Source organism: Pleurodeles waltl, chromosome 7, assembly GCF_031143425.1.
Source record: "Pleurodeles waltl isolate 20211129_DDA chromosome 7, aPleWal1.hap1.20221129, whole genome shotgun sequence".
Lineage (NCBI taxonomy): Eukaryota > Metazoa > Chordata > Amphibia > Caudata > Salamandridae > Pleurodeles > Pleurodeles waltl.
In genome coordinates this window covers 226,462,648-226,490,210 of record NC_090446.1, presented here as the reverse complement: position 1 = coordinate 226,490,210, position 27,563 = coordinate 226,462,648, and the positions used below count along the sequence as shown (strand labels likewise).

General features: G+C 43.2%; 1 protein-coding gene across 2 annotated transcripts in view; it reads left to right on the top strand.

Moving 5' to 3' along the window:
• Positions 1-22,950, top strand: part of CSTF1 (cleavage stimulation factor subunit 1) — a 109,154-nt gene extending 86,204 nt beyond the window's left edge. For both annotated transcript variants that reach the window (XM_069243607.1, XM_069243608.1), the window contains exons 4-6: positions 3,963-4,160; positions 4,594-4,984; positions 22,102-22,950. In XM_069243607.1, the coding sequence (XP_069099708.1) occupies positions 3,963-4,160; positions 4,594-4,984; positions 22,102-22,361 (849 nt within the window). In that variant the 3' untranslated portion in view covers positions 22,362-22,950. The remainder of the gene's footprint in view (positions 1-3,962; positions 4,161-4,593; positions 4,985-22,101) is intronic.
• The last annotated feature ends 4,613 nt before the right edge of the window (positions 22,951-27,563 follow it).

Here is a 27,563-nt window from a genome sequence, read left to right as displayed (position 1 = left end):
AAATTGCCACAAGCCTTAACCATCTCGCAGAGACCATTCATAGTCCGGGCCACAAGCACTGCATCATCCGCATATATGAGGGCTGGCACACACTTTCCATTTATTGTGGGGACATCCTTACATCTTTCTCCCCAAAATTTCTGCAACCCATTTGTGTATAAGAGAAATAGGGTGGGGGCCAGAACACATCCCTGTCTCACACCTCTTCTAAAACCAAAAACTTCCAATACATTACCCATGCATCCCATACCTCACTGTTGCGTTAGTTCCTGAGTGTAAGTAACAGAGCAATCCCACAATTTGGGGTTCCATGCCCACCAAGGTTAACTGTTCCCATACCTTGCTTCTACTTTATCAAATACACATCTAAGATCCATAAAAGCAAGATACAGGGTACCCTTCTTTGCCTTCGTATATTTGCCAATCACCATGAGCAAATGTAAACATTGCTGTTGAGTTCCTAACCCTTCCCTAAAGCCATACGGCACCTTACTTATCACAACGTGCTCACTCACCCATTCCTCAATACGTCGTAAAACAATTCGCCCCAAAATTTATACAGATGAATCAAGGAGTGAGATCGGGCGATAGGATTTGGGATCACTCCAGTTTCCCTTTTTATAAACTGGGACAATACACACAGATTTCCAAGAGGAAGGGATTACTGCACTGACTGCTGCGTTTAAAACATTAAGCATTATAGAAGCCCACAGCTGAGAACAGCTTTTATATAAATCCCTTGGGATAGCATCCAGGCCTGTGCTTTGTGGCTCGAACTGTCATGCATAGCCACCAGCATCTCATCAAGTGTGAATCTAATAGCCACATTTTAAGTATAACCTGATGGCTCATCCATTTCATTCCCTTGGGTACTCCCCAGGAAAACCCTACAAAAATGGCTCACCCACACATCAGGGGGGATATTGCAGCCTTTAATGCCCTCTTCAGGGTTTTCTTCGCCACAAAACGGGGTTTGCTAAACCATTCTCCCTGGTACATAGGACTGGGCTCTTCGATTTTAGTCATAAACCCCTTAATGACTTCATTTATTGTAGTCACAGAATCGATTACCTACACTGGTAAGGGGGAATCAGTCAAAAGAATCCCTGTTATCAGATTTAAGTTTTGGCTCACTACCCTCTCCACTACCTGCGGTATACTCGCATGTCTCCACCCAGTTCTCCTGCCCTGGTCCTTTACTCTTACAGAAACCGGCCCACCAATATCTGAATTGCGCACAATGTATGGGAAATGTATAGAAACCATAATGGGGTTGTGATCAGTGAAGTGCTGCCCTTTGACCTCTCCATACTGAACTAAATTTCTCATTGAAGGGGGCAAGATACTATAATCAATTGTCAATCCAGCGCCTGACCCCACAAAAGTTGGTAACTGATCTCCACAGGCAGATTCCAGGTCACATATATTCAGCAAACCCAGACTCTGTAACCCTTAATAAGGGTCCTTCCTCTCGCATCCTGTATACCCTCAGCTACCTGCACGCTGTGATCCCACTGAAAGGCATTCTCCGCAGTACAGTAGCTCCCTATTTTAGTATTAAAATCACCAGAAACAATAGCACAAAATTTCATACTACAGACCTCCAATCTTCCCTTCAATAACTGCAATGTCGAGAAAAGGGCCCCAATTTGACAGCCAGAATCCCATACTGCATTGTAGAAATTTACCAAAAGGATGTTCTACTTATTTGGAAACACCACCCATACAATGAGGAGTTCCTGATGATGATGACAATTTATCGGATAAGCTTTAGCAGTCTTAGAGGTGCGAACCAGGGTGACCAAACCCCCTTTTGGGCTTAACCAGATAATTGCTCAGCCGGAACAGAAAACATTTGGAATCCATCCCATACCGCATATCCTTCTGACCAAGTTTCCTAGAGTAAAATAAAATTGTATTCTAACATGAACTTAACCCAATTCCCATCTTGGAGCTAGGCATCATACCCTGCTACGTTCCAGGAGATTAGGCGGGTCGGGGAAATTACCTCGCATCATCCTCCTGGGGTTATATTAGAAGACCTCAATAAAACTGCCTTGCCGATTTCCTCCTGTATTGATGGAAACACCAGTACACACAGTCAATCATTTTCTTCCAAATCAGAGAGTTCAGTAAATCTGTTCTCCATTCTAGGTGGTAGTCGTCCCTCCTGCAATTTAACAAGACCCCTAGCCCGAAACCCATCTAAGGACCGAGTATGCCTATAGAGAAAGCCCAAAGGGGGGCCATACCAACCTTTACACTCGCCTGAGGAGCCATATATCGTGTCAAAAGAAGACATTGGGCCAGACCTGGGTATCTACAGCTACAATAATACAGTCTCCTTGACCTTCCTTTTTCCAGAGGGCCTAACCACCCAATCCTTCTGACAAACAAAATATCCCTGATATCCTTACAATTGAAATCAAAATTTTTACATAGCCAGTGTCCTGTCTAGTTATTCAGTGGACTCACGGCCATATCTAATGGTGGAACATTTGTAAGTATTACCACATAGGGGCACAGTCCGGTGGGAGCTACAGAGAGGGGATTGGGGAGGGTGGGGAGGGGAGGGGAGGGGAGGGGGGAGTGTTGGGGGGGGAAAGGGGATGAGGGCATTACCAGGGTTAAGGTTTTGACCCCTCCTCTGTTCTTGAATCACAGCTGCTTTCTCACCAGACCAACTCCCAGATCTTGCTCCAAAACCAATTCTGCCAGAACCCTTAGCAACCCTACAAGAATTTTCCACAACTGGTTTAACTGGGATCCCTGAGTTAGCATGGTGTGAGGGCTGGTGTGAGGGCTGGTGCATATCTCTTTTCTGCGTTGGTGGATTTTCATCCAGCAAAGTTTCTTCTCCCACTATGGACCCATGACGCTCAAAATCCAAAGGTCCCAACTCTTTAAAAATGTGCCGGGCCATCCCCCAGAATGCATCAGGGAGACTGCTTCCTCCAAGGCCTGCAATATTTCCTTTACCGGCACCACTCGATCAGCTCTTTGAATTTATCCAGGAGATTGCAAAACCAGGCGCTTGGCACTGGCTGGCACGAGATCCTTCCTGGGTACCAGAGCAGCTCGGTTTTTCAGGAAGAGCCACTTTGGGTTTTTTCCCAGTCTTCTTCAGAGGTTTTTTCCTCTTTGGTTCAGGACTACAACATCTGGGAGGAGAGTCAGTCTAAGTCCCCTTGCTACTTCATGGAAGATCATCCACAACATTTTTCCCAGCTGCAGGCATAGGGGATTTAAACAGGTCCCCCTGCTGTACCAGATGCTGACCCTCTTCATTGTCAGAAAGCTCATAAACCTCATCATTGGGCGGTACTCATTTCCAGTCACTCATTTCCATTGAGAGATGTCTCTCTGCCAAGTCTATCTCTTTCGCAACTACCCCAACCGCTCAGGGCTAGAAAGAAGTCTAGAGTTGAATTTGGGGGCCCCTTACCCCCGACGGCCTGTTTGCCATTCTGCAAAGTCCTCTTCCTACCCATCCTGCCGATCTATCCAACAGCTGTTACCCCACGGAAGCTTCTCAGCTGTATAGGTCAAAGCCCCCCTCGCACTGGCTTGATTAAAAAATAATCAAAATTAATTTTAGCACTCTGCTTTTACGAGGACTCGGCTTGGTGGCCCAGCCCAGCCTCTTTCAGTCACTGATGGGCAAAGACGGGCCCGCCCTTGGCCCGCGCGCGTCCCGCGCTGCGGTGTGCCCCCTTGAGCTTTATAGCGCTCGTTGGAATGGCAAGTGGGAGCAGGTGATGCAAGATAGCTGCCTCCTGGGGCCTCAAAGCAGTCCTCTTTGTCCGGAGTTAGCGCGTCACTTGTTCACAAACGTGGATTTTACTTGACCACCATGCCATGCTATTTAAACTTCCACTTTAATAATCAAAATTGCTAATCAAATTAACTTTCCCTGTCGGGCTTAAGTGTAAAGTTGTACTCCATGAATTTAACCATTACAGGTCATGATGAACGAGACAGCGCAACAGAACATGGAAAATCATCCTGTTATCCGGACTTTGTATGACCATGTGGATGAAGTTTCATGTTTAGCTTTCCATCCCTCCGAGCAGATCCTGGCATCAGGCTCCAAGGATTTTTCAGTGAAGCTATTTGATTATTCAAAGCCGTCTGCAAAAAGGGCCTTCAAGTATATCCAGGTGAGAACCAAACATCTGCAATTAAATATGATTATTGCTAGTGTATTTGGCATTTTCTCTTAAATATCCCCTGGCTCCAGTGTCTTTTAAGACTGCCATCGTATAGTTTTATTGCAGTGATTATAGAATCTTAAAACAGCCCAATTCCACTAAATTTTCAGCCGTGGTCCTGGGCTTGTTAATAACCTGTTGCCATTCTTTTATATGTGGAGTAACTGTTTCCAGCAGATCAATTGCAGACTCTTTGAACATGCAATGTCAAAATAAGAGTCTAAACATTAGATTTTGGGTGTAAGCTTATGGAGCTGCTATGTTTTTGGCCAATAGGTTAATGGAGGTTCCATGTTTTTATATTTAGTTCTTATTGGTTGTTGCTTTTAATTGTGTGTGTTTCATCAGTTATTCACTAACATATTTTTCCGTACTTTAACAGGAGGCTGAAATGATACGCTCAATTTCCTTTCACCCATCTGGTGATTATATAATCGTAGGGACTGAGCACCCAACGTTGAGACTTTATGATATTAACACATTCCAGTGTTTCGTTTCTTGCAATCCTGATGACCAGCACAAGGATGCCATCACTGCAGTTAACTACAATGCAAATGCCAACATGTATGTTACTGCCAGTAAAGATGGCAGTATTAAGTTGTGGGACGGTGTTTCAAACCGCTGCATCACTACGTACGACAAAGCACATGATGGTGCCGAAGTGTGTTCTGCCATTTTTTCCAAAAATTCAAAGTACGTTCTGTCAAGTGGAAAAGACTCGGTGGCTAAATTATGGGAAATTTCAACAGGACGGATGCTGGTTATGTATACAGGTACATTTGGTAAACCTTTGCAGTTTGAATTACTTTTTCAGTTTCCGATATATTGTGGTCCAACTTGTTTTCATGACAACAGCTCATTCTTTTCATGTAGTGTGGAATTGTGTTATGCCATTTGTATAGCTCACTGCCATTGAGGCATTCTCACTCTCTCTTTCCAGTGCAACATGGAAAGGGGCTTAACATTGCTGGCAGAGTACGACTGTCAAGGCAACAGAAGCACTGATAAAATCAGTTCCCAAAAAATCTTTTATGAGCTGTAAAAGTTGATATTTTTATGACCTCAATTTGACAATGTGCCCAGTCATAATGTTAAGGCTAAATCCTAGTTTGAAAAAGCATGTTCTCATACTCTTAATACTGTCTTAATAAAGGAACCCCATGTTCCAGCGATCTTGAAGGTTGAGGCTGGTTTGAAAGTTAAACTAGCCACTAAATGAGAAGAGGCATGGGCCTCTGTGCAATATCCCAGTCATTGACCTTGGCATGATGGCAGGGAATTCTAGCAGGGGGTTAATGCTCTATTCTAGTGTTTTTTTTTAATTTTTTTTATTTTTTTTAAACAACTCCTCCCCAAGGAATTTGTTTGCCTTAAAGTTGTGAAATGTATTCGATATTGACTTAGGATAAGGAAGACACTGGTATGGTAGCTGAGATTAGAACATTTAAGGATTGACATGTCAACACTCGCAGGCATTACAAAAAAATATTTTATTGATGAGGTTTCATCTAACCTTCCATAATTGTCCTTAGAATTTATTGAATTACAAAATAAATAAAATGTATGTATTTTTTTCTAAGTGTCTTTTTATGCATTAATTGACCGAATAACAATTATTTTGAGTTTGAGGAGAGGTGGTGGTATGAGGAGCAAGGGCATAATTACGTGGGTAGAATTAATAGTTCCAGCTAGAGTTTTCTTAGAACCCCTGTTAGGCACAAATGTGCCCTTATGCTCAGGATTAATGTCTGTGCTTCTTGGGATCAGAGAGGAGCTCAGTGTATGGTGTTTTGATGTTAAGTACCACTGGTAAGCTTAAATGTGTTGTGAGCTATGCAGAGCATACGTTTATCAGTTCCTTATTTTCCTCTGTGTAGACTGTCTTTCTTTAATAATTCCCAGTAAAGAAATGTGTGTATACATGTATGTTTGTGTGTGTATATGTATATATATATATATATATATATAGTTGCTGAAAAAACGGGGTAAAGCAACGTTCTTGTTAGGTGTGATAAAGATAAGTTTAAAAAAAAAAAAAAAAACTTTTGAAATTCACTGAAACAAAACCAAAGGTTATAACAACTTTGTAGTTGGCTGATTATGTCAATGACGACATTCACGTTTTGAACTAAAATAACAGTCTTACCAGTTACTGTTAGCAGCACTAACTAGAACTTGGGCCCCCCATGCACTGCTTAAGATCTCACAAATTACATCACTCATGACGTTTTATGACATCATTTATGACAACACTGATGACATCTCAAGTGGCGTCATTGATGACATCAGAGATTACATCCTCCAATCTTCTTCTCTACACATTACTCTCTAAACTAGTTGACATTGGAGGCCTAAGAAGTAAGTTCAAAATAGCTCTGAATAATGTGAAGGATTATTAAAGCCATCACAGGTACAACCTCTTAGGTGCGGCAAGCATGTTTTAGGTGCAACATTCACCTTATACCATAGAAGGCTTGGGTAGTCTAGGGCGCATTAACAATCAACCAAAGATATATGTGAAACCCTCATTGCATGTGATGTTCAACATATATACAACTGAAACCAAATTCCTACAAATACTTAACAGCTGTTCCATGAAGATTGACCTATTATGTACTGCGAATATCTTTTTACAACCAAACCTACACTGAGCAATGAAGTTAATAAGAGGAGAAAAGTGGGTATTGTAAACAGTATTCACTCAGAGGGAGAGAGTTTACTCTGTGCCATGATATTTGTGGGCAGTGAAATTCTTACTACAGAGTATTAAAAAGTATCTACTCAGAGACAACACTATTTCACAGCCATTTTCACTGCACCAGGTAACTTATAAGTCACTTATATGTCTAACCTCCAGTTAATGAAGGCTAGGTGCAAAGTTACTGTGTGTGTGGGGCACCCTTGCACTAGCACAGGTGCCCCATGTTGTCCAAGACCATTTTCCCGGACTTCGTGAGTGTGGAGACACATAAGCGTGCACTACATGTATGTCAATCCATCTGTGTAACTTCACAGTGGTAACTCCGAATATCGCCATGTGAGGTGTTTAAGATTGAGAAATTGTACCCCCAGTCCGATTCTGGTATTGGGGGACCAATTCCACGCACCCTGGAGGCTCCACCATGGACACCACATTACTGCCAAACCAGCTCACTGAGATTTCCACTGCAACCCCAGCTGCTGCCACCTCACAGTCAGGTTTCTGCCCTCCTGCTCAATCCCAGGAAGGCAGAACAATGCATTTCCTTTAGCAGAGGGGTGTTACACCCTCTCCCATTGGAAATAGGTGGTTCGATGGCATCTGTCGCTGTAGATACGCATGTTCTGCAATAGCTCGCCATCTGGTGTTGGGCCGGAGTGTTACAAGTTGTTTTTCTTCGAAGAAGTCTTTCGAGTCACGGGACCGAGTGACTCCTCCTTTTGTCTCCATTGCGCATGGGCGTCGACTCCATCTTCGATTGTTTTTTTTCCGCCATCGGGTTCGGACGTGTTCCTGTCGCTCCGAGTTTCGGAACGGAAAATAATAGTTAATTTCAGAAGATTTTCGTCGGTATTGTTGCGTTCGGGATCGGCGTACTTAGATTCAACACCGCATCGAAGATCGAAGAGCTCCGGTGCCCTTCGGGGTAGTTTTTCGATCCTCCGTCGGGGCCTGGTCGGCCCGACCGCGTGCTGAGGAACGCCGATGGAACGGACCCCGTTCCGTTTCTGCCCCAAATGCCACAATAAATACCCCTACACAGACCAACACTTGGTCTGCAACCTGTGCCTGTCACCTGAGCACAGCGAAGACACCTGCGAGGCCTGTCGTGCGTTCCGGTCCCGAAAAACACTCCGAGACCGTCGAGCCAGAAGACTTCAAATGGCGTCCGCACCGACAGCCCAACGGGAGTTCGAGGAACAGGAAGAGGAAGGTACCTTCTCGATCCAATACTCAGACTCCGAAGGATTCGACGATACACAAACCGTGAGTAAGACGTCGAAAACCACACAAAGAAACATTTACAAGGCCCAGGGGACGCCACTGCCACCAGGCCATGGCTCGACCCATAAATTCGGTGACCGACCGTCGGCACCGAAAAAGGCCCAAACAGTGCCGAGATCGTCCGACTCCGGTCGAGACACCGGCACGCAGCCTTCTCGGGACCGAGAAAGTGCTGGAGACAAGCCTCGACACCGAGATGCCGGTGTGGACACGGCTCGACGCCGAGACAGCGGCACCGAAACAGATCGACGCCGAGAGGTTTCGGCCCCGAAAAGGAAAAAAGTCACCTCGGAGCCGAAAAAACACACAGACAAAGTTTCGATGCCGAAACAGACTGCAAGCGACCCAGCTTCGGGCTCTTACACAGAAGAGCACTCGCTAACCTCCCAAATGCAAAAGCATAGGTTTGAGGAAGAGCTACAAGCAACTGATTTGGACCATACGCAAAAGCGTATCTTCATTCAGCAGGGGACAGGAAAGATTAGCACCCTTCCCCCCATCAGGAGAAAGAGAAGGTTGGAGTTCCAGACGGAACAAGCACCACAACCAAAAGTGGTGAAAAGGGTTACACCACCACCCTCTCCTCTGCCCGTGATTAACGTTTCACCAGCACAAACGCCATCACACTCCCCAGCTCACACCACCATGAGCCAGGGTGACCAAGACCAGGACGCATGGGACCTATACGACGCCCCAGTGTCAGATAACAGCCCAGAGGCATACCCTACAAAACCATCTCCACCAGAAGACAGCACCGCGTACTCTCAGGTGGTGGCTAGAGCAGCACAATTTCACAACGTAAGCCTCCACTCAGAACAGGTCGAGGATGATTTCTTGTTCAACACACTCTCCTCCACCCACAGCTCCTACCAAAGCCTGCCTATGCTCCCTGGTATGCTCCGGCACGCAAAAGACATATTTAAGGACCCGGTCAAAAGTAGGGCAATCACACCAAGGGTGGAAAAAAAGTATAAGCCGCCTCCTACGGACCCGGCTTTCATCATAACACAGCTGCCACCAGACTCTGTTGTTGTAGGAGCAGCTAGGAAAAGGGCCAACTCTCACACATCTGGAGATGCACCACCCCCAGATAAAGAAAGCCGCAAGTTCGATGCAGCTGGTAAGAGAGTCGCAGCACAAGCTGCAAACCAGTGGCGCATCGCGAACTCCCAGGCACTACTTGCGCGCTATGACAGAGCCCACTGGGACGAGATGCAACATCTCATTGAACATCTGCCCAAAGACTTCCAAAATAGGGCAAAACAAGTGGTTGAGGAGGGACAGACCATCTCCAACAACCAGATCCGTTCCTCCATGGACGCTGCAGATACAGCTGCGCGGACAATTAATACATCTGTAACTATCAGAAGGCATGCATGGCTCCGAACGTCTGGATTTAAACCAGAGATTCAACAAGCAGTTCTCAATATGCCTTTTAATGAAAAAGAACTGTTCGGTCCAGAAGTGGACACAGCGATTGAGAAACTCAAAAAAGATACAGACACTGCCAAAGCCATGGGCGCACTCTACTCCCCGCAGAGCAGAGGGAATTACAGCACATTCCGTAAAACGCCCTTTCGAGGGGGGTTTCGGGGTCAAAACACACAAGCCAGCGCCTCACAAGCAACACCGTCCACTTACCAGGGACAGTATAGAGGAGGTTTTCGGGGACAATATAGAGGAGGGCAATTCCCTAGAAATAGAGGGAGATTTCAAAGCCCCAAAACCCCTACTACTAAACAATGACTCACATGTCACTCACCCCCTCCACACAACACCAGTGGGGGGAAGAATAGGTCATCATTACAAAGCATGGGAGGAAATCACTACAGACACTTGGGTTCTAGCAATTATCCAACATGGTTATTGCATAGAATTTCTACAATTCCCTCCAAACATACCACCAAAAGCACAAAATTTAACAACACACCATTCCAATCTCCTGGAGATAGAAGTGCAGGCACTATTGCAAAAGAATGCAATCGAATTAGTGCCAAACACACAAATAAACACAGGAGTTTACTCACTGTACTTTCTGATACCAAAGAAGGACAAAACGCTGAGACCAATCCTAGACCTCAGAGTAGTGAACACTTTCATCAAATCAGACCACTTCCACATGGTCACACTACAAGAAGTATTGCCATTGCTAAAACTGCACGACTACATGGCAACTTTAGACCTCAAGGATGCTTATTTCCATATACCAATACACCCATCGCACAGGAAATACCTAAGGTTTGTATTCAAAGGAATACATTACCAATTCAAGGTACTGCCTTTCGGATTAACAACCGCACCAAGAGTCTTTACCAAATGTCTAGCAGTGGTCGCAGCACACATAAGAAGGCAGCAAATCCATGTGTTCCCATATCTAGACGACTGCCTAATCAAAGCCCATTCGTTAATAGAGTGCTCAAATCACACAAATCATATCATACAAACCCTCTTCAAACTAGGGTTCACCGTCAATTTCACAAAATCCAAAATTCTGCCACGCAAGGTACAACAATACCTGGGAGCCATAATAGACACATCAAAAGGAGTAGCCACTCCAAGTCCACAAAGAATTCAAAATTTCAACACCATCATACAACGCATGTATCCAACACAAAAGATACAGGCAAAGATGGTATTACAACTCCTAGGCATGATGTCATCATGCATAGCCATTGTCCCAAACGCAAGACTGCACATGAGGCCCTTACAACAATGCCTAGCATCACAGTGGTCTCAAGCACACGGTCACCTTCTAGATCTGGTGTTAATAGACCGCCAAACTTACCTCTCGCTTCTGTGGTGGAACAACATAAATTTAAACAAGGGGCGGCCTTTCCAAGACCCAGTGCCACAATACGTAATAACAACAGATGCTTCCATGACAGGGTGGGGAGCACACCTCAATCAACACAGCATACAAGGACAATGGAACGTACATCAAACAAAACTGCATATCAATCACCTAGAACTTCTAGCAGTTTTTCAAGCACTAAAAGCTTTCCAACCAATAATAGTTCACAAATACATTCTCGTCAAAACAGACAACATGACAACAATGTATTATCTAAACAAGCAGGGAGGGACGCACTCCACGCAGTTAAGCCTGCTAGCACAAAAAATTTGGCATTGGGCAATTCACAACCAAATTCGCCTAATTGCACAGTTTATACCAGGGATACAAAATCAACTCGCAGACAATCTCTCTCGAGATCACCAACAGGTCCACGAATGGGAAATTCACCCCCAAATACTGAACACTTATTTCAAACTCTGGGGAACACCTCAGATAGACTTGTTTGCGACAAGGGAGAACGCAAAATGCCAAAACTTCGCATCCAGATACCCACACAAACAATCCCAAGGCAATGCCCTATGGATGAACTGGTCAGGGATATTTGCTTACGCTTTTCCTCCTCTCCCTCTCCTTCCTTACCTGGTAAACAAACTCAGTCAAAGCAAACTCAAACTCATATTGATAGCACCAACTTGGGCAAGGCAACCCTGGTACACAACGCTGCTAGACCTATCAGTGGTACCCTGCATCAAATTGCCCAACAGGCCAGATCTGTTGACACAGCACAACCAAAAGATCAGACACCCAGATCCAGCATCGCTGAATCTAGCAATCTGGCTCCTGAAATCCTAGAATTCGGGCACTTACAACTTACCCAAGAATGTATGGAAGTCATAAAACAAGCAAGAAGGCCATCCACCAGGCACTGCTATGCAAGTAAATGGAAGAGGTTTGTTTGCTACTGCCATATTAATCAAATACAACCATTACACACAACTCCAGAACACGTAGTGGGTTACTTGCTTCACTTACAAAAATCTAACCTAGCTTTCTCTTCCATTAAGATTCACCTTGCAGCAATATCTGCATACCTGCAGACTACCTATTCAACTTCCCTATATAAAATACCAGTCATTAAAGCATTCATGGAGGGCCTTAGGAGAATTATACCACCAAGAACACTACCTGTTCCTTCATGGAACCTAAATGTTGTCCTAACTAGACTTATGGGTCCACCTTTTGAACCCATGCACTCCTGCGACATACAGTTCCTAACCTGGAAGGTGGCATTTCTCATCGCCATTACTTCCCTGAGAAGAGTAAGCGAGATTCAGGCGTTTACTATACAGGAACCTTTTATACAACTACACAAAAATAAAGTCGTCCTAAGGACCAATCCTAAATTTTTGCCAAAGGTTATTTCACCGTTCCATCTAAATCAAACAGTGGAACTTCCAGTGTTCTTTCCACAGCCAGATACCGTAGCTGAAAGGGCACTACATACATTAGATGTCAAAAGAGCATTAATGTATTACATTGACAGAACAAAGAACATCAGAAAGACTAAACAACTCTTTATTGCATTTCAAAAACCTCATGCAGGAAACCCAATTTCAAAACAAGGTATAGCCAGATGGATAGTTAAATGCATCCAAATCTGCTACCTTAAAGCTAAACGACAGCTGCCCATTACACCAAGGGCACTCTCAACCAGAAAGAAAGGTGCTACCATGGCCTTTCTAGGAAACATCCCAATGCAAGAAATATGTAAGGCAGCCACATGGTCTACGCCTCACACATTCACCAAGCACTACTGTGTAGACGTGTTATCCGCACAACAAGCCACAGTAGGTCAAGCTGTATTAAGGACATTATTTCAGACTACTTCCACTCCTACAGGCTGATCCACCGCTTTTGGGGAAATAACTGCTTACTAGTCTATTGCAGAACATGCGTATCTACAGCGACAGATGCCATCGAACTGAAAATGTCACTTACCCAGTGTACATCTGTTCGTGGCATCAGTCGCAGTAGATTCGCATGTGCCCACCCGCCTCCCCGGGAGCCTGTAGCAGTTTGGAAGTTACCTTCAATTATTTATATATGTATCATCTCAACCTTAAATAGGTGCATACTTAGTCACTCCATTGCATGGGCACTATTACTACAATTCAACTCCTACCTCACCCTCTGCGGGGAAAAACAATCGAAGATGGAGTCGACGCCCATGCGCAATGGAGACAAAAGGAGGAGTCACTCGGTCCCGTGACTCGAAAGACTTCTTCGAAGAAAAACAACTTGTAACACTCCGGCCCAACACCAGATGGCGAGCTATTGCAGAACATGCGAATCTACTGCGACTGATGCCACGAACAGATGTACACTGGGTAAGTGACATTTTCATTACAGGCATACCCTCCCAGAGCCTCTGGAAATGCTTTAAAGGGCACAAACAGTGCCCTACTTGCATAATCCAGTTCAGGGACCCCCAGTCCGTGCTCTAGCGTGAAACTGGACAAAGGAAAGGAAAGGGGAGTGACCACTCCCCTGTCCATCACCACTCCAGGGGCGGTGCCCAGAGCTCCTCCAGAGTGTCCTTGGCATTAGCCATCTTGGATTCCAAGGTGTGGGGACCCACTGGGAGCATCTGAGTAGTCAGTGCTAGCAGGTGACGTCAGAGACCCCCCCTGATAGATCCATGCTTGGTTAGCTAGCCAATCCCCATCTCGGGGCTCTATAGGGTCTCTCCTCGGGGTGTTTCCTCAGATTTGGTTTGCAAGACTCCACCAGGACTCCTCTGCATCCTCTGCTTCAGCTTTTTACCGTTGGATCACCTGCAGACTGCTTCAGGAACACTAACTGCAACAAAGTATCCAAGAAGGCTACTGCAACTCTGCAACTTCATCTCCTGCCAGCAACTGCAACAATTTCCAGGTTGTGCACGCTCTGAGGACTGCCTGTCTTCATTCTGCACCCGAAGAACCGAAGGAATCTCCCGGGGAGTGACTGAGTCGCTTCCCTGCTTAAGCAGGCACCTCTGCAGCGACAACCGGTACTCTGGGACTCCTCTCCTGTCGACGAGCGTGATCCCTGGAATACAGGTGGTGGTCCGAAGTGATCCTGACTGTCTAAAGGTCCAGCTATCCAAATTTGGTAGAGGTAAGGGCTTGCCTCCCATGCCAGACAAGTACCCCTGTGCACCGCGTGTTCTGCAGCATCTTGGGCTTCTGTGCATTTCTTACAGAAATCCTTCGGGCACAGCGTAGCCCAGGTCCCCAGCAGTGTATCCTGCGACGCTCAGCTGCCTGAGTTGTTTTCTGGTGGCGTGGGATCCTTTTGAGTAGTGCTGCGACGACCGCCTTTTGCAACTCCTTTGTCCCAGTGTTCTGGGACTCCTGTGGGTGCTGCCTGGTCTTCTGAGGGCTCTCTAAAGTGCTGAGCCCCCTCTTTTTCCTCACTCCTGGGACCAGGTAGCGCCTTTTTCCGACACCATCGAGATTTGTTTGAGCCAAGCCTTGTCGGTGGAATCCAACCACGAAAACCAGCCAGTATCTAACAACTCGACGTGGGATATCTCTTGCACCAAGCAGAAACCTTCAGCTGTCCTCTTTGGTGCATTTCTGACTTCTTCCAACCGGAGAATCCACTGTTGCACCTTCATCTAGCCCATTTAGCAGGGGCTCCTGTTCTTCCTTGAATCTCCATCAACTTCTGGACTTGGTCTCCTCTCTCCATAGGTCTTCAGGACCAGGAAGCCATCATTGGGTTCTTGCAGTGTTGCTTGGTTTTTGTATAATCATTTACCACGACTTCTAGTGTGTTCGCAGGAAACTTGCTGTACTTTACTCCTGTTTTCCTGGGCTCTGGGGTGGGGTAATTTACTTACCTTTGGTGTTTTCCTACACTACCTATGCCCCTCTACACACTACTCTTGTAATGGGGGGGGGTGTTCGGAGGACAGACATTCGCATTCCACTATTTTAATATATGGTTTGTGTTGTCCCTAGGCCCATTGCAACCTATTGTGTTTTCCACTGTTTGCACTATTCTATGACTGTTTACTTACCTGATTTTGGTTACTAGTGTATATATTGTGTATAATACACGCCTCCAGAGAGAGTATAGCCTCTAAGATATTTTTAGCCCTGTGTCACAGAAATAAAGTATCCTTATTTTTGCTAACACTGAGTATTGTCTTTCTTTTGTATAAATACTGTGTGACTGTAGTGGTATTGCAAGAGCTGTGCATGTCTCCTAGTTCAGCCTTGGCTGGTCTGCTACAGCTACCTCTAGACAGCCTAAGTTGCTAGACACTGCCTACATTTCACTAAGGTGGATCACTGGACCTGGTATTACGTGTAAGTACCTCTGGTACCCACTACAAACCATGCCAGCTTCTCACAACATTGAGGTAAAAGCTTTACAAATACACAATTGTCACAATGCTAAAGAAGCACAGGTACATACCTGGTGCACACAGTTTTCTTTGTTAAGTAGAAATTGTCATGCTGAGACAATTCTGTCTAATAACTCATGGCTGCTTACAACACTTAGTATGTTGAATGTAGAATCTTTACTCTGCTGCAGAAATATTCTACATCGCCTAAAAGCTTATTTGGAACATGCTGAGCACAAGTTGTCAATTGTCATCTGCAAACATTTTTGATGGGTTCAGTACCTGTACACACCTATGATGTATTAGGAGCAGATGCCTTTTGTAAACACACCCATTAGTTGGACAAAGGCCGGATACGGGCTGAACAAAATTAGGTAGAAAAGTACTATGTTAGCTATAAATCAAACTATCACATTTGGATGATATCCGTAGTGTCATCAATGATGTAATTTGAGATGTCATCATTGATGTCATAAATGATGCCATAGAACATCTCAAGAGTGATGTAATGTGTGAGGTCATAAGTGCATGGCCGTGCGCAAGCTATGATTAGCCCTACTAACTGTAACTGGTGAATTTTTGTGTTTTTGTTTGTTCAAAAAATTAACGTTGCCATTGACATATTCACCTAACTACATTGTTACTTCAACTTTGTTTTTTTTCCCCATTGAGTTTCTGAGGTTTTTATCTTATTTATTTATTTGTTTTTTAAAACTGAGCAGATCTTTTATTCACACCCAACCATAACGTTACTTTAACCTTTGTTTTTTCAGTGAGTACTAAAATTACCATACGTAAATGCAACCCAGGGGGTTGGCTGCACGGCTTGGCCTGAGGAATACAGCCAAACCCATGCTGCGCAAGGGGACCTGGCCTTGCCAACACCATCCCCCCCGCCCCCTTCAAGGCCTTTTTTAAATTTAAGGTGAGGGATGGGGGTGCCTTGGTGACCCCATCCCCCAGTGTGTACATATAAGTTAAAAGGGGAGGTGGTGGCGCACGGTTCTGTTCCTTGAACCTTGTTATGCCCTGAGAATCCCATCTCTCAGGGCTGTTTCTAAAAAATGAGGAGAGGGGGCTTTGTGGCTCCCCTCCCCTTCACCTGTACTCAAATAAGTGGCCCCAGGACGATAATGACTCAGAGGCCACAGTTTCCCCACCCCTTATTTGTAGCCTGCTGCTTTTGTGTGTGTTCCTACGCTTTATCTTTCAGGCCAGCAATCATATAAACCGACGATTTCTTACATGCCTTTTGTGTTTTAAATGGATTCTAATGTTTTTCTTTGGGCTGATATGACGACAGTGTTCATAGCTTAATGGATCAATGGTGTTTTAATGGCCATTCAGTGGATTGTGTGTTTCCTGTCACAATAGAGCCTTATTAGAAAATTCTCATGTCTGGATTGAAGACACTGTCCCATTATTCTTCATAGTTAGATGTTTCACTGGGGAAGGGATAGCTACCCAGAAAACTAGGTAGAGAGGTTTGTGTGTTGTGTGTGTGTGTGTGTCTGTGTGAGATATTTCAGCTTTCATCTCGCTCCACAAAACTGCACTGTCAAGATTCCACTTCTCAGGCGGATAAATTAAGAAACGGCACAATACAGTGAATTCCCCAAAATGTTGTCTTTTTTCCAAATTCATAATATATTCAGTCCAGAAATCTAATAACTGACCCACCTAAGGCCTACGTTCCTCACTCGTCTGCTTCTCTTTCCTCTTGTGAAACTGACACAGCTGTCCCGGAGACGTTTTTGATAATTTCTCCTTATAATTATCTTTTTTTTTGGAAATTCTTTTGATTTTTAGCTCCTGATAGTTTGTGTACAGCCACTGTTGTGTCTCAAAAATAAAGTTTCAAAATTTGTTTTTTGTTTCCTCAACTCCCTTTCATAATTCTCATTCTGTTTCCAGTATGCCTTCGTGTAAATGTTGGAAGGTTTTAGGGCATTGTTCTTTGTCGATTTTATGCCTTGATTGGTACAAAATGAATGTGCCACAGGCACACTTTTATCTCATGATTATGAGCTCCAGTGCCTCTAATGGCAGGAACAAAAGCTATAGATCCTCTGGTACTCTGTTATTTCTACTTTGAATCTTTCGAAAAAATCTGTTCTAAAAGGATTTCCTTATTAGAACAGTATGGTATGAAGATGCCACCTCCAGGGAACTGCTTGACTGTTATTGGGGTCTAGCACCAAGTCATTCGAGGGTCAGTGTCTAGGTTGCTCGAGGCTATTTCAGTTGTTGTATTGTGTGGTATAGTAACCTTACATTTTTGTGAATATTTGCTGTAACACTTTGGGACATTTCTGTGCATCCATATATATTCGTAGAAGAGCAAAAGTGTCCTTCTGCCATGGTGCTTCTGATCAGTACTACAGAACGCCATTTACAGTGCTACTTAATGCTGCTCCTTGTACTGCAGTCTTCCCCTGTTCTTTCCTTTACTTCTTTATTCTTGGGATCAGTTTCAAGACTGCATACATTCAACTCTGTTTAGGTGTTAAAGGGTCTATGTATTGCCACCATTTTCTGTTATGAAATTTAGTTTTATTTCGTCTTGAGAGTAGCTTGCTGATTCATGTAGAACATCCTTACATGTTTAAATGCGTATCAAGCAAGGCACATAGGATTCCTTCTTGTCATAATACATTTTGCTTCAATATTTACTGCAGATTCATACTACAGCTGAGGCACTGTTCTCAGAGCAGCAGTTATTTCAAGAGGGCACTTAGTACAGAAAAATCCCAAACATTTTACTACTCTTTTTAAAAACTGTTGATATCTTGAATCCTGCATTGCTTTCAGGCAAGAGACTTAAAATTTACAGAGCATGTGTTCTGTAGAGGTCTTCCTTAATGGAAGATGTGCATGTAAAGACACCATTGTGAACTCAAATAAATTGGATGACCATATCTAAAATATCTGAAGAGAGCAACGCCTTCAACAACTATTGAAACATAACTGGGATGTACAGAATAAAATGTGCACCTGTTACTCCAAGAAGTGTGCACGCGCAGGTTTTTTAGATGCATGCCACCTTACTCTTCTACTCCGAAGTGACAGAAATGTAAATTAAATTAGACTAACATAATTAAGGAACTCTTCACTAATGCCTTCTTCAGATATTTAAATTAAATTAATTCCAACATTGTATTGAAAGGTGGGATACATTGTTCGTGATAGTAAAAATAATGGAGAAAGGATAATGTTGTAGAGTCAATATTCAGAAAAAGTAATGTTCGACAAGATGGGTTTGTTGCTGGTAGACTTGCCTGGACTGCACAGTTGTAAATGAGGTGGCCTTGTAGCAGGGCCTCCTGACATTGGCAAGACCGCATGCACTTTTTTGTCAGGCAGCAGGGGCAGAGTGGGTACAATTAGGAACACCTAATTGTTGAGAGATGTATATGAAGTTTACTTCACATGCTCACTGTTCCTTTAATTATGTTTGTATACCTTCTTAGCGGCACATCCCACAGAAGGTACGAATTAACTACTTCACTAGACACATTGCTATGCAAAATGGTAGCTAAAGGTGATTTGTTTAGATAAGTGGAGTATTATTTGATGAATATCTGTTGGCATAGTGCAGAGTGCACTGTTGTATTTGTAGAAGACTGAAAAGACGTGAGCAGAAATTCTTAGCACACGTTTGATCTATTCTCTCATCTCTCATGGCTGACTGTGTTTGCCTACCAAGGTTTCCTTTTCTCTTGAATCATTTTCAGCCACCCAGTAGGAGAATCTAGTTTTTCTTTGACCACCTTATTGGAAAATGTTTTAGTTCCTGTAACTATTGAGGGACATCACAGTCCTCAGATCCTGATATTTTATGTCTTCCTTTCTCATTGGTGGTGAATATTGATCATGCATTGTGATGTAGTGTGTATTTGTGTTGCATGGTAAATAGACAACAGAAAGAGCACTCTTCAGTGTAAACTGCAGAGCCTCTGTATGCTTATTTGCTTCACAAGTTCCACCTGAAACCTTCATTAAACAATGGTAGTGGGTGTTATGAATTGCAGTGACATTAGAATACCGAGACTTGTGTGGTGCTTGTAGTTGGTTGTTGATTGAATTTTTACAGTCGTAGATCACCGGCCATTTGATGATTTCTTCTTTTGAGCTACTTTTTTGGGGGTGTAGCACGAGGCCATTAGAAGGTCAATTTCTAGATTGCCAGAGGCTGTTTCAGTTGTTGTAACCTTAAACATCAGTGATCACCTTCGACTGATCCAGTATGTTTCTGTAATTGCACTCAAAACATTGTTAATTTTTGACTGTTATTTCATTATGGTACTTCAGTTTGCAAAGCCCTGCGACATTTGTTCACTCCCCTCCCCCCCACCAACCCCGCATAATCTTACTGCCCATTTTCTACTTCTTTAATTTTTAGATAATTTATTGGACTTTAGCTTTTCCTGCTTTAGATTTTCAGAAGTTTTAGTGCTAGATTGTTTTCTTCCTCTAAATCTTGATCACCCGGAATTAATGATTCTAAACCAAAAGCATTCTGCTGGTAAATTAGTTTGTGGTGTCAATTATTTATAAAGCTGGATTATTTATATTCCTTTTGTAGCACGCTGTTTGGCTATTCCTCTTAGCGTAATGGTCCAGATTTATATATATGCTGCTATATAAGCTACTTATGTATTTTCCATGGGTTTGTTATACCTGGGTTGTGCGGTTGTCATTATGTAGACCAGTGGTCTGTTTTTCTTTTTGGAAATGTCCTGTGACAGTGCATAATTCTGATGACTATTTATAGATAGGAAGTGAGCCCACTCGTACATGCTTAGTAATTTCAATGCAATTTGTTAAGCATTAAAAATACGTTACACAATTTAGTGCAGTTTTTGGACACTATGGCAGCATATTTTAAATCTACATCGGAGTAATATTAAACTGAAGAGAAATAGTTCAAGTGTGTTTATATGGGTATTTTTTTTTATATCACAAATCGGGCTGAGCAGAGCACTGTACAGTGCCTGTTGCCATAACTATAATTCACAGTACCTCATGAAGTAAAGAATAGCAGGAGTCTGCATTAGGCTGTGATCGTAGAGGCACATAATAAGATGTGAAAGTGCTTTCCCTATGGGGGCTGATAAGAAGAATGAGAGAAAGGGATAGTAGTGATAGGTGCTGACTATGAGGGAGCTGAAGATGCTGTTGCGTTCAGATGTCTGATCATTGCTTGATGATGTGTTGTGTGATTTGTGGGATGACTGTATACTTGGTGGTGTTGATTTGTTAATTTTCTTTTTTGCATTGAAACTTAAGTTGATGGCATTGCATTTGTCATGATTTGTGAGAGTGAAGGGTCAGGGAAGAGATTAAAGTGGTGCTTGATTGTATTAAGGAGCATCTAGCTGCTTCTCTTTGCTGCTTCATTAATGGTGTTGGTGGAGTTTGGTGTTGGTGGAGTGATGCGGACTTTAGCTGACTTGATGGGTTGTACTCCTATTGAGAGAAAACATTTTATTACAGTGAGTTAATTAGCTTATCTTTTTTTTCTCTCCTGTTTGTGAATGGAGAGAAAATGAAATCTTCCTGATGAGATCTTTGGGTTACTAGGATGCAGATGGTTTTGTTTTTCACTTTTGTGTTTTCATTGGGTCATGCTTGTGGAGAAGAGTGGTGATATGAGGGGGAGACTCTAGTTTATGATGTTGACTGCCTATACGAATGTACATAAAACAAAAGAGGCCTTTGTTCTTGCTGTGATTAGTCTTTGTTTGGCAGTTAGCCATAAAATAGGGAGATGGAGCGGCAAGTAGGGGGCTGAGGCTAAGGTAATGCTTGGTTTACAATGTATGATTGGTGAGTTTGAGTACCAGGTCGCTCAACTGAATGCCCTTTGCAATAGGATTGTTCAGAGGCCTGCTGTACAATGGTGAGCAGGTGGATGGCGTTGCTTAGGTGACCTCTTTTATTTGTAAGCAGGTTGAAATCTCTGAGGAGGGAGTTGAGAATGGATGGGGTGGGGTTGGGGGGGATTCATCAGTAACACTGTTCTTCCCCAGGGGGCTGTAGGTGAGGTGAAAAGTGGTCAGCTCGATTGTGGGCATAAGGAAATTGCATGTGAGAAACGCATCGATTTGAGTGGTGCTAATTCGCCAATGGTGCAGGGATAATGAAGATTTGTGAACAATGGCAAATCCTAAGCTTGTCCATCTGTGTGTGTGTGGTCTACACGCTGAATGCTGTAACCTTTGCACACAGAGCATCTCTGATGTGTAACAATTTGTTATGAAGAGTGTCTTAAGGTACTGATACATTATAAGTTCTTGGAATATTGGGAGTGTGGAGTACTGCAGAGAGTGAGTGAATGAATGAGCATGAGGTATACAATGTATTTTGGTTGTGGTTAACTAGTGGTTAGTGGGATGTGGATAATGTTGCAGCTGTGTGGAATACAATCATGATTTGGGTTGTCTGGGTGTATAAGTTAGAATGGGTACTATGGAATATGGCATGAGTCACATGATAATGTTTCACTTGGTAAGTGATAGAATATTTTGTTGTAAGGAATATTGTACCAGGGCGGGGATGAGTGTCTGCATGTTCCAAGCCTAATCGGGTGAGTTCTAGGAGACTTGTGACCATATGCTTTGTAACCAATATGTAGCTTGCTTTTCCATTGAAGTAATTATTTATATTTTCAACATGCCCAGTGTCACTGAAATAGCCTGATCTTTGTTTTTAGGTGCCGGTTTAAGTGGACGACAGGTTCACCGAACACAGGCGGTTTTCAACCACACTGAAGATTATGTGTTGCTTCCAGATGAGCAAACCATCAGCCTTTGTTGCTGGGATTCCCGGACAGCAGAACGTAGGAATCTACTATCACTGGGGCACAATAACATGGTCCGCTGTATTGTTCACTCGCCCACGAATCCTGGCTTCATGACATGCAGTGATGACTACAGAGCCCGTTTCTGGTACCGAAGATGTACAACTGACTAGAGACTGCTGTACTGTGTATATTTATATATGAAAAAAATCCTTATTTTGGAGTTTGGTGTTCATGCACATACAGAAGCAGACCTGATTAAGAGTACAATGCATATCTTGTCAGTCAAGTTAAACCTTTTTCTGGTCACTTTGACAGGTGTTCACTAGCTTTTCATCAGCATTGAGGTGTATGCTGATAATTCCCCTGGTGCAACTACTTTATCATGATACCAAGTGAGAGTGGTTTGAACGTCACCGGTAATGCCAGGGTGGTTTAACTTAGAGAATGAAATCAATTTTATTGCTTGAAGATGGGCAGTTTAAATGTCTAGTCCTGATTCATGAAATTGTTACTATATGGTGGCCTTGTAAGAAACATGAAAGGAGACAATAGGCAACACGATTTGACTAGGTTGCCTACATACTAACGCAACTCATGAAACCTATTTCATGTAATCAGGACTATGTCAGCATTCATATTGACCTTTTATGTTTGTGCTTAAACATCTTTTGATTTGTGCTGCTGTTAAATGAGCCACGTTTTTTCATATACCACTGTCTTTTTAACTGCCTTTAAATAAAATCGAAATCGAAAACTCGACTACGTGGTATTGTCTTGTCAATGCAAAAGTATGTTCTAATTTTCTGAATTTGACAAGTATTTATCAGACCAGTTTTGTATGGACTCCCAATTTCTGTACCACATTAAATAATTTTCAAAATTCCATTCAAACAATTGTAGAGTTTTTTTAAAAAAGTTTATGAATAAGGTATGCAAGACAATTTTCACTAAAAAGGAAATCCAGTTGTCTGCATTCTCGAATCTTCTTTGTATACTATTTCCTTCTGAGGAAAGCACTGCCCTTTTTAGCACGTTTTCTGAATTTTGATCCTTCTGCCATCCTAAAGAAGGTCTTTGTTGTCCAAATGTGGGATGAAGTCATTAAAAACTAGACCACACCCGTCCCCTTCAAATGGTTGGTGGATCCCTTCTACTCTGCTGTTTTCCAGAATTAGAGGATGTTGACCTGTTTGTTTTTCATTTTAGTAAATAGAGTGCATAGCTTGACAGAACACAGTCAATATCCCGCCGTACACCCCAGAACTTAAAAAACTCTTCTGCGGAGTCCCACAAGGATCAACTCCCAGCCCAGCACTCTTCAACTTCTACATGGCACCCCTCGTAAACATAATTGGAGCCCATAGATTCGAAATTATATCATATGCTGACAACGCGCAGGTCATTTTGTCCCTGTCCGACAACTCCAGCATAAACAACTTCTTAAACTGCATGACCTGGATGGCAGACTGGATGGAACTGAACTGCCTGAAGCTCAACACAGACAAAACTGAAGTACTGTTCTTGGGAAAGAAGAGCTCACCCTGGGTCACATCTGATCAAGCCAGAAACCTAGGACTCATCCTGTACAATAAACTCATTATAGCTCCACGGGTAAACACCATCACCACCTTTTGCTTCATCATCCTACGAATGCTACGTAAGATCTTGAGTGGTTACCCGAGCCACCAGATGCACTATCTCTCACGCCCTCATCACAAGCAGGCTGGACTATGGTAGCGCATTCTATGCCTCAATTCTATCCCACCTTACACAGAGACTCCACACCATTCTGAATTTCCGCTGACACTCATCCTTGACCTCCCTTGTTGCACCCACATCTCTTGTCATATCTGAGACCTCCAATGGCTCCTCATCCAGAAGCGCTGCAAATTCAAGCCGCTCACCCATGCATTCAAGGCCCTCCACAACTTGGTCCTGCCTACCTCAACCACCACCTATATTTCTACCAACCCACCAGACAAGTGAATCTACGTCTTTCTCATATGTATCCCGCATCAGCCATGGCACAAGTTAGCTCTGTGGCAGATAACTCTCTTGTGGGGTGTGTGGAATCCAGGTAAGGTCCTTGTCCATTAACCACACCTAAATTCCAGTAGACAGGCATGGTCATATGAACATTGTAGAGCTTTGGTTGATATACCCAACTTTAGTGAATTTCTTTTCATATAGCGGTGAATGGTGCAAGTCTTCTTGGCTAATACCGAGGCAGGGCAGTAGATCAACATGAGGGTGCTAGCTTGCTTGGTCTTTCTTCTTTGCAGGTAAAGAACCATGGGATCTCAGGAGCAATTTTTTTTCTTGATAGACTCGCACTTCAGCATTGTTACGAGATTTCTCACCCCCATCGGTTGTTAAAAACTAAAGCAATTGCAGTTTCATAGTTTATTAAAACTGATTTTATTGCATTTGACTTTGTCTCCAACCTTTGAGTACTGAGAGCAACTTTTTATCACTAAACCGCAAGCAACTTGTGCACTGTTTGCGGAATCCCAGCCCATCAGGAGCATAAATACATTTTAAGCACTGATTTGCATGGAACCGAAAACTGATATTGAAACATTAGTTACATTGCAGCTCAGTTTATACAAAATCAGAACTGCTGTAGAATATTATCGAGTAATCCTGTAATGCCCATTGTATGTGTTCTCAATGTGATCAATAACTATGAAATTATCAGTAATGTTGGGACACTTATTGAAGTTTCATAGAGTTGGCATCCTGATTGAAGAGTTCTAGTATCTAGATCTCCAGGAGCTGGGAGGTTCTCCTCCACTTATCACAACCAGATCTCGCATCTCTGTAGGTGGCTAGGGTGTTGCCTCCTGATGGTAACACCTTGGTTCTGCTATAGTGGTGGATGTGTGAGAGACTTTAGGTAATGGGCCCTCTTTGACTAGCTGGTAATGGACTGGTTGTGGCTAGGTTTTATCCTACTAAGCCCATTCCTATCGGTGAAAAAGGTTTGCCTCTTGCTTTTATGATAAAGAAAGTGCACCCACTCTGATATGATCCTGATAGTTTAGGTCTTCATGCTTTCCTTCTCAAATGATGGCCTCAATGAAGAGAGAGATCGATTTCCTGGCTGACATTTCAGCTTTTCAGTGCTCTCTAGAGCAAGATTCCCATTTTGCCGAGATCAACTTGTACGCTGTACCAACAGCAGACGTGCTCAAGAGAAAATTGTTAACAAAAAATCCTGACTTAAAGGAGGCAATTGCTATAGTGAAGGGAATTGAAAGTACTAGTAACTGGATCAAAGAGATGAATGTTTCTGAAACAAACTGTGTTTCTGTAACTGACACTATAAAAGTGACCCATGATCGTGATGAGGTATTGAAAGTGAGCCTTGACAATAAATCATCTGCCTCTGAAAGGGAGAGAGGGAAGGAAAACAAGGAAATTGGAGCGTGGTGTTACCGTTGTGGTAACCCTGCACATAATGCTAATAGTCCAAACTGCTATGGTAAAAACTCTGCATGTAGGAAGTGTGGAAAAAGGGGTCATTATGCGAGGGTTTACAATGGCGACAAACAATGGAGTGTTGATTCTGTTACAGAGAGTGTAAACAAAATGGTGTTCTGTGTGAGGTTAGATGATAACCGTGTTGTGAGCAATGTTGAGGCTGTGGATGAGGGACCGATTGTTGTGTCTGAATGTGCAGTCAAAATAGACACTAGAACTGTTATTAAAGGCACCCCAAAGGGCCATTCTTCCAAGGGGTTTTGTTTCCCTCTTTGTGACACTCCTGTTATGTTGACATTCCTGATGGGGACCCAGTTTGAGCCCATGCATTCTTGTCCCTTGAATATCTTAACATGAAACTCCTTGTTTATGATTACCATTACTTTAGGATGAAGTCAGCAAGTGCTGTGTTCATTTTCCTTTTACCTTCAGTCTACATGATTATTTTCCTTACTTCATTCACAAAAAAATGCATTTGCAGCGCTTCAACTCTAGAAGGGTTTTAGACTGTATGTGAATTTCCCGGTTTGCCAGTTTTTCTGGTGCAAGAAAGGTCATTGTAGAGTTCCATTTTTAGGTCGAGCATTAGCGTTTAGTGGTGTATAATTAAGTATATTTATACTGTGGGTTAAAGCAATTTCATTTCTCGGTTGCCCTGTTGTTTAAAGAGTCTTGCTCGCTAGTGGTCAGTTCTTCCTTTTTCTCCCTTCTTTTTCTGTTTCAGAGCAGTGACCTAGTACTGTATGGTTCTACTTTGGTTTCTTTATCTGTTGCTGCAAGGGACTATTTTTGACATTTCTTTGGTACTCCATTTTAGGCTGGGTAGCTGCCTGTGTTTTATTGCAGCATTCTATTCCTCCCACGTTGCTGACATTTTTTTTGGCTTTATCCCTGCTCTTAAAATCAGCTAATTTTACTAAATAAATGGCTCCTAAAATCAGCTTATTTTACTAAATAAAAACACCATATGCCCTCCATTACAGAGTGTGTGTGTGTGTCTCTCTCTCTGTTTCACACACACACACACACATACACAGCATTGCCTATCTTTATTGGGGGGCCCTAAATCTTCTTCATTCTGCTCTGCTAACTTCATTAGAGCTTTTATTTCTTTGGTTTTTGCTTGTGGGTGCTGTTGTCAAAAGATGACAACTTGTTTTTCCGGACTTCAGAATGTGCACCTGACAGCATCGGATGGCTTTTCCTAGTTCCTTGACTGGAATCTGTTCTGGGAGTTGGTGACTGCTGTCTCACAACCAGTAACATCTGCGACCACCAGTTAGTCTGAGGTGGGAGAGTTTGAGTTTCCTGCATTTATTTCTCGACTCCACAAGAAGCGGGTCGACAGGAGACCTAGCTGTGTGTTCTATTGTCTTTTCTTGTGGAGGTCGTCAGATGTTCGTGAAGTGGTGTCAATGGAATTTACAGCACGTTTGAAAAACATCCCAAAACAGCAAAATCGGATCCAAGAGCCTGGGCTTCACTGCATCAGGTATGGCTTTGATTTTCACATTTGATTGTGTCCTGTTTCCCAAAAACAAGTGTAGATGCAAAGGGAACAGAATACTTTTCAGGTGTTCTCATGTTTCAGCCAATTCTCACTTTAAAACCTAAAGGCAGCTTTCTTTCTAGCACAAAATGTTCACAAAGAATTCACATAAACTTGGTTTGGAGCGTGATTGGCATTCAAACATTGTGACAGGCGGAGAGAAAACACGATTGAGAAAAGGTTCAGACTTCTCCCTTCCTGGCTGCGTTTTTTTTAATTTTATTTTTTATACCTGTGGTGTTGGCCAGCTCCGGCTGGGCAATCAAGCAGTGGAGCCTGATGGGCTGCTCTGACTGGACCGCACGTTGGCCACACTTTGGGCAGTTTCTGGGCCTATTTT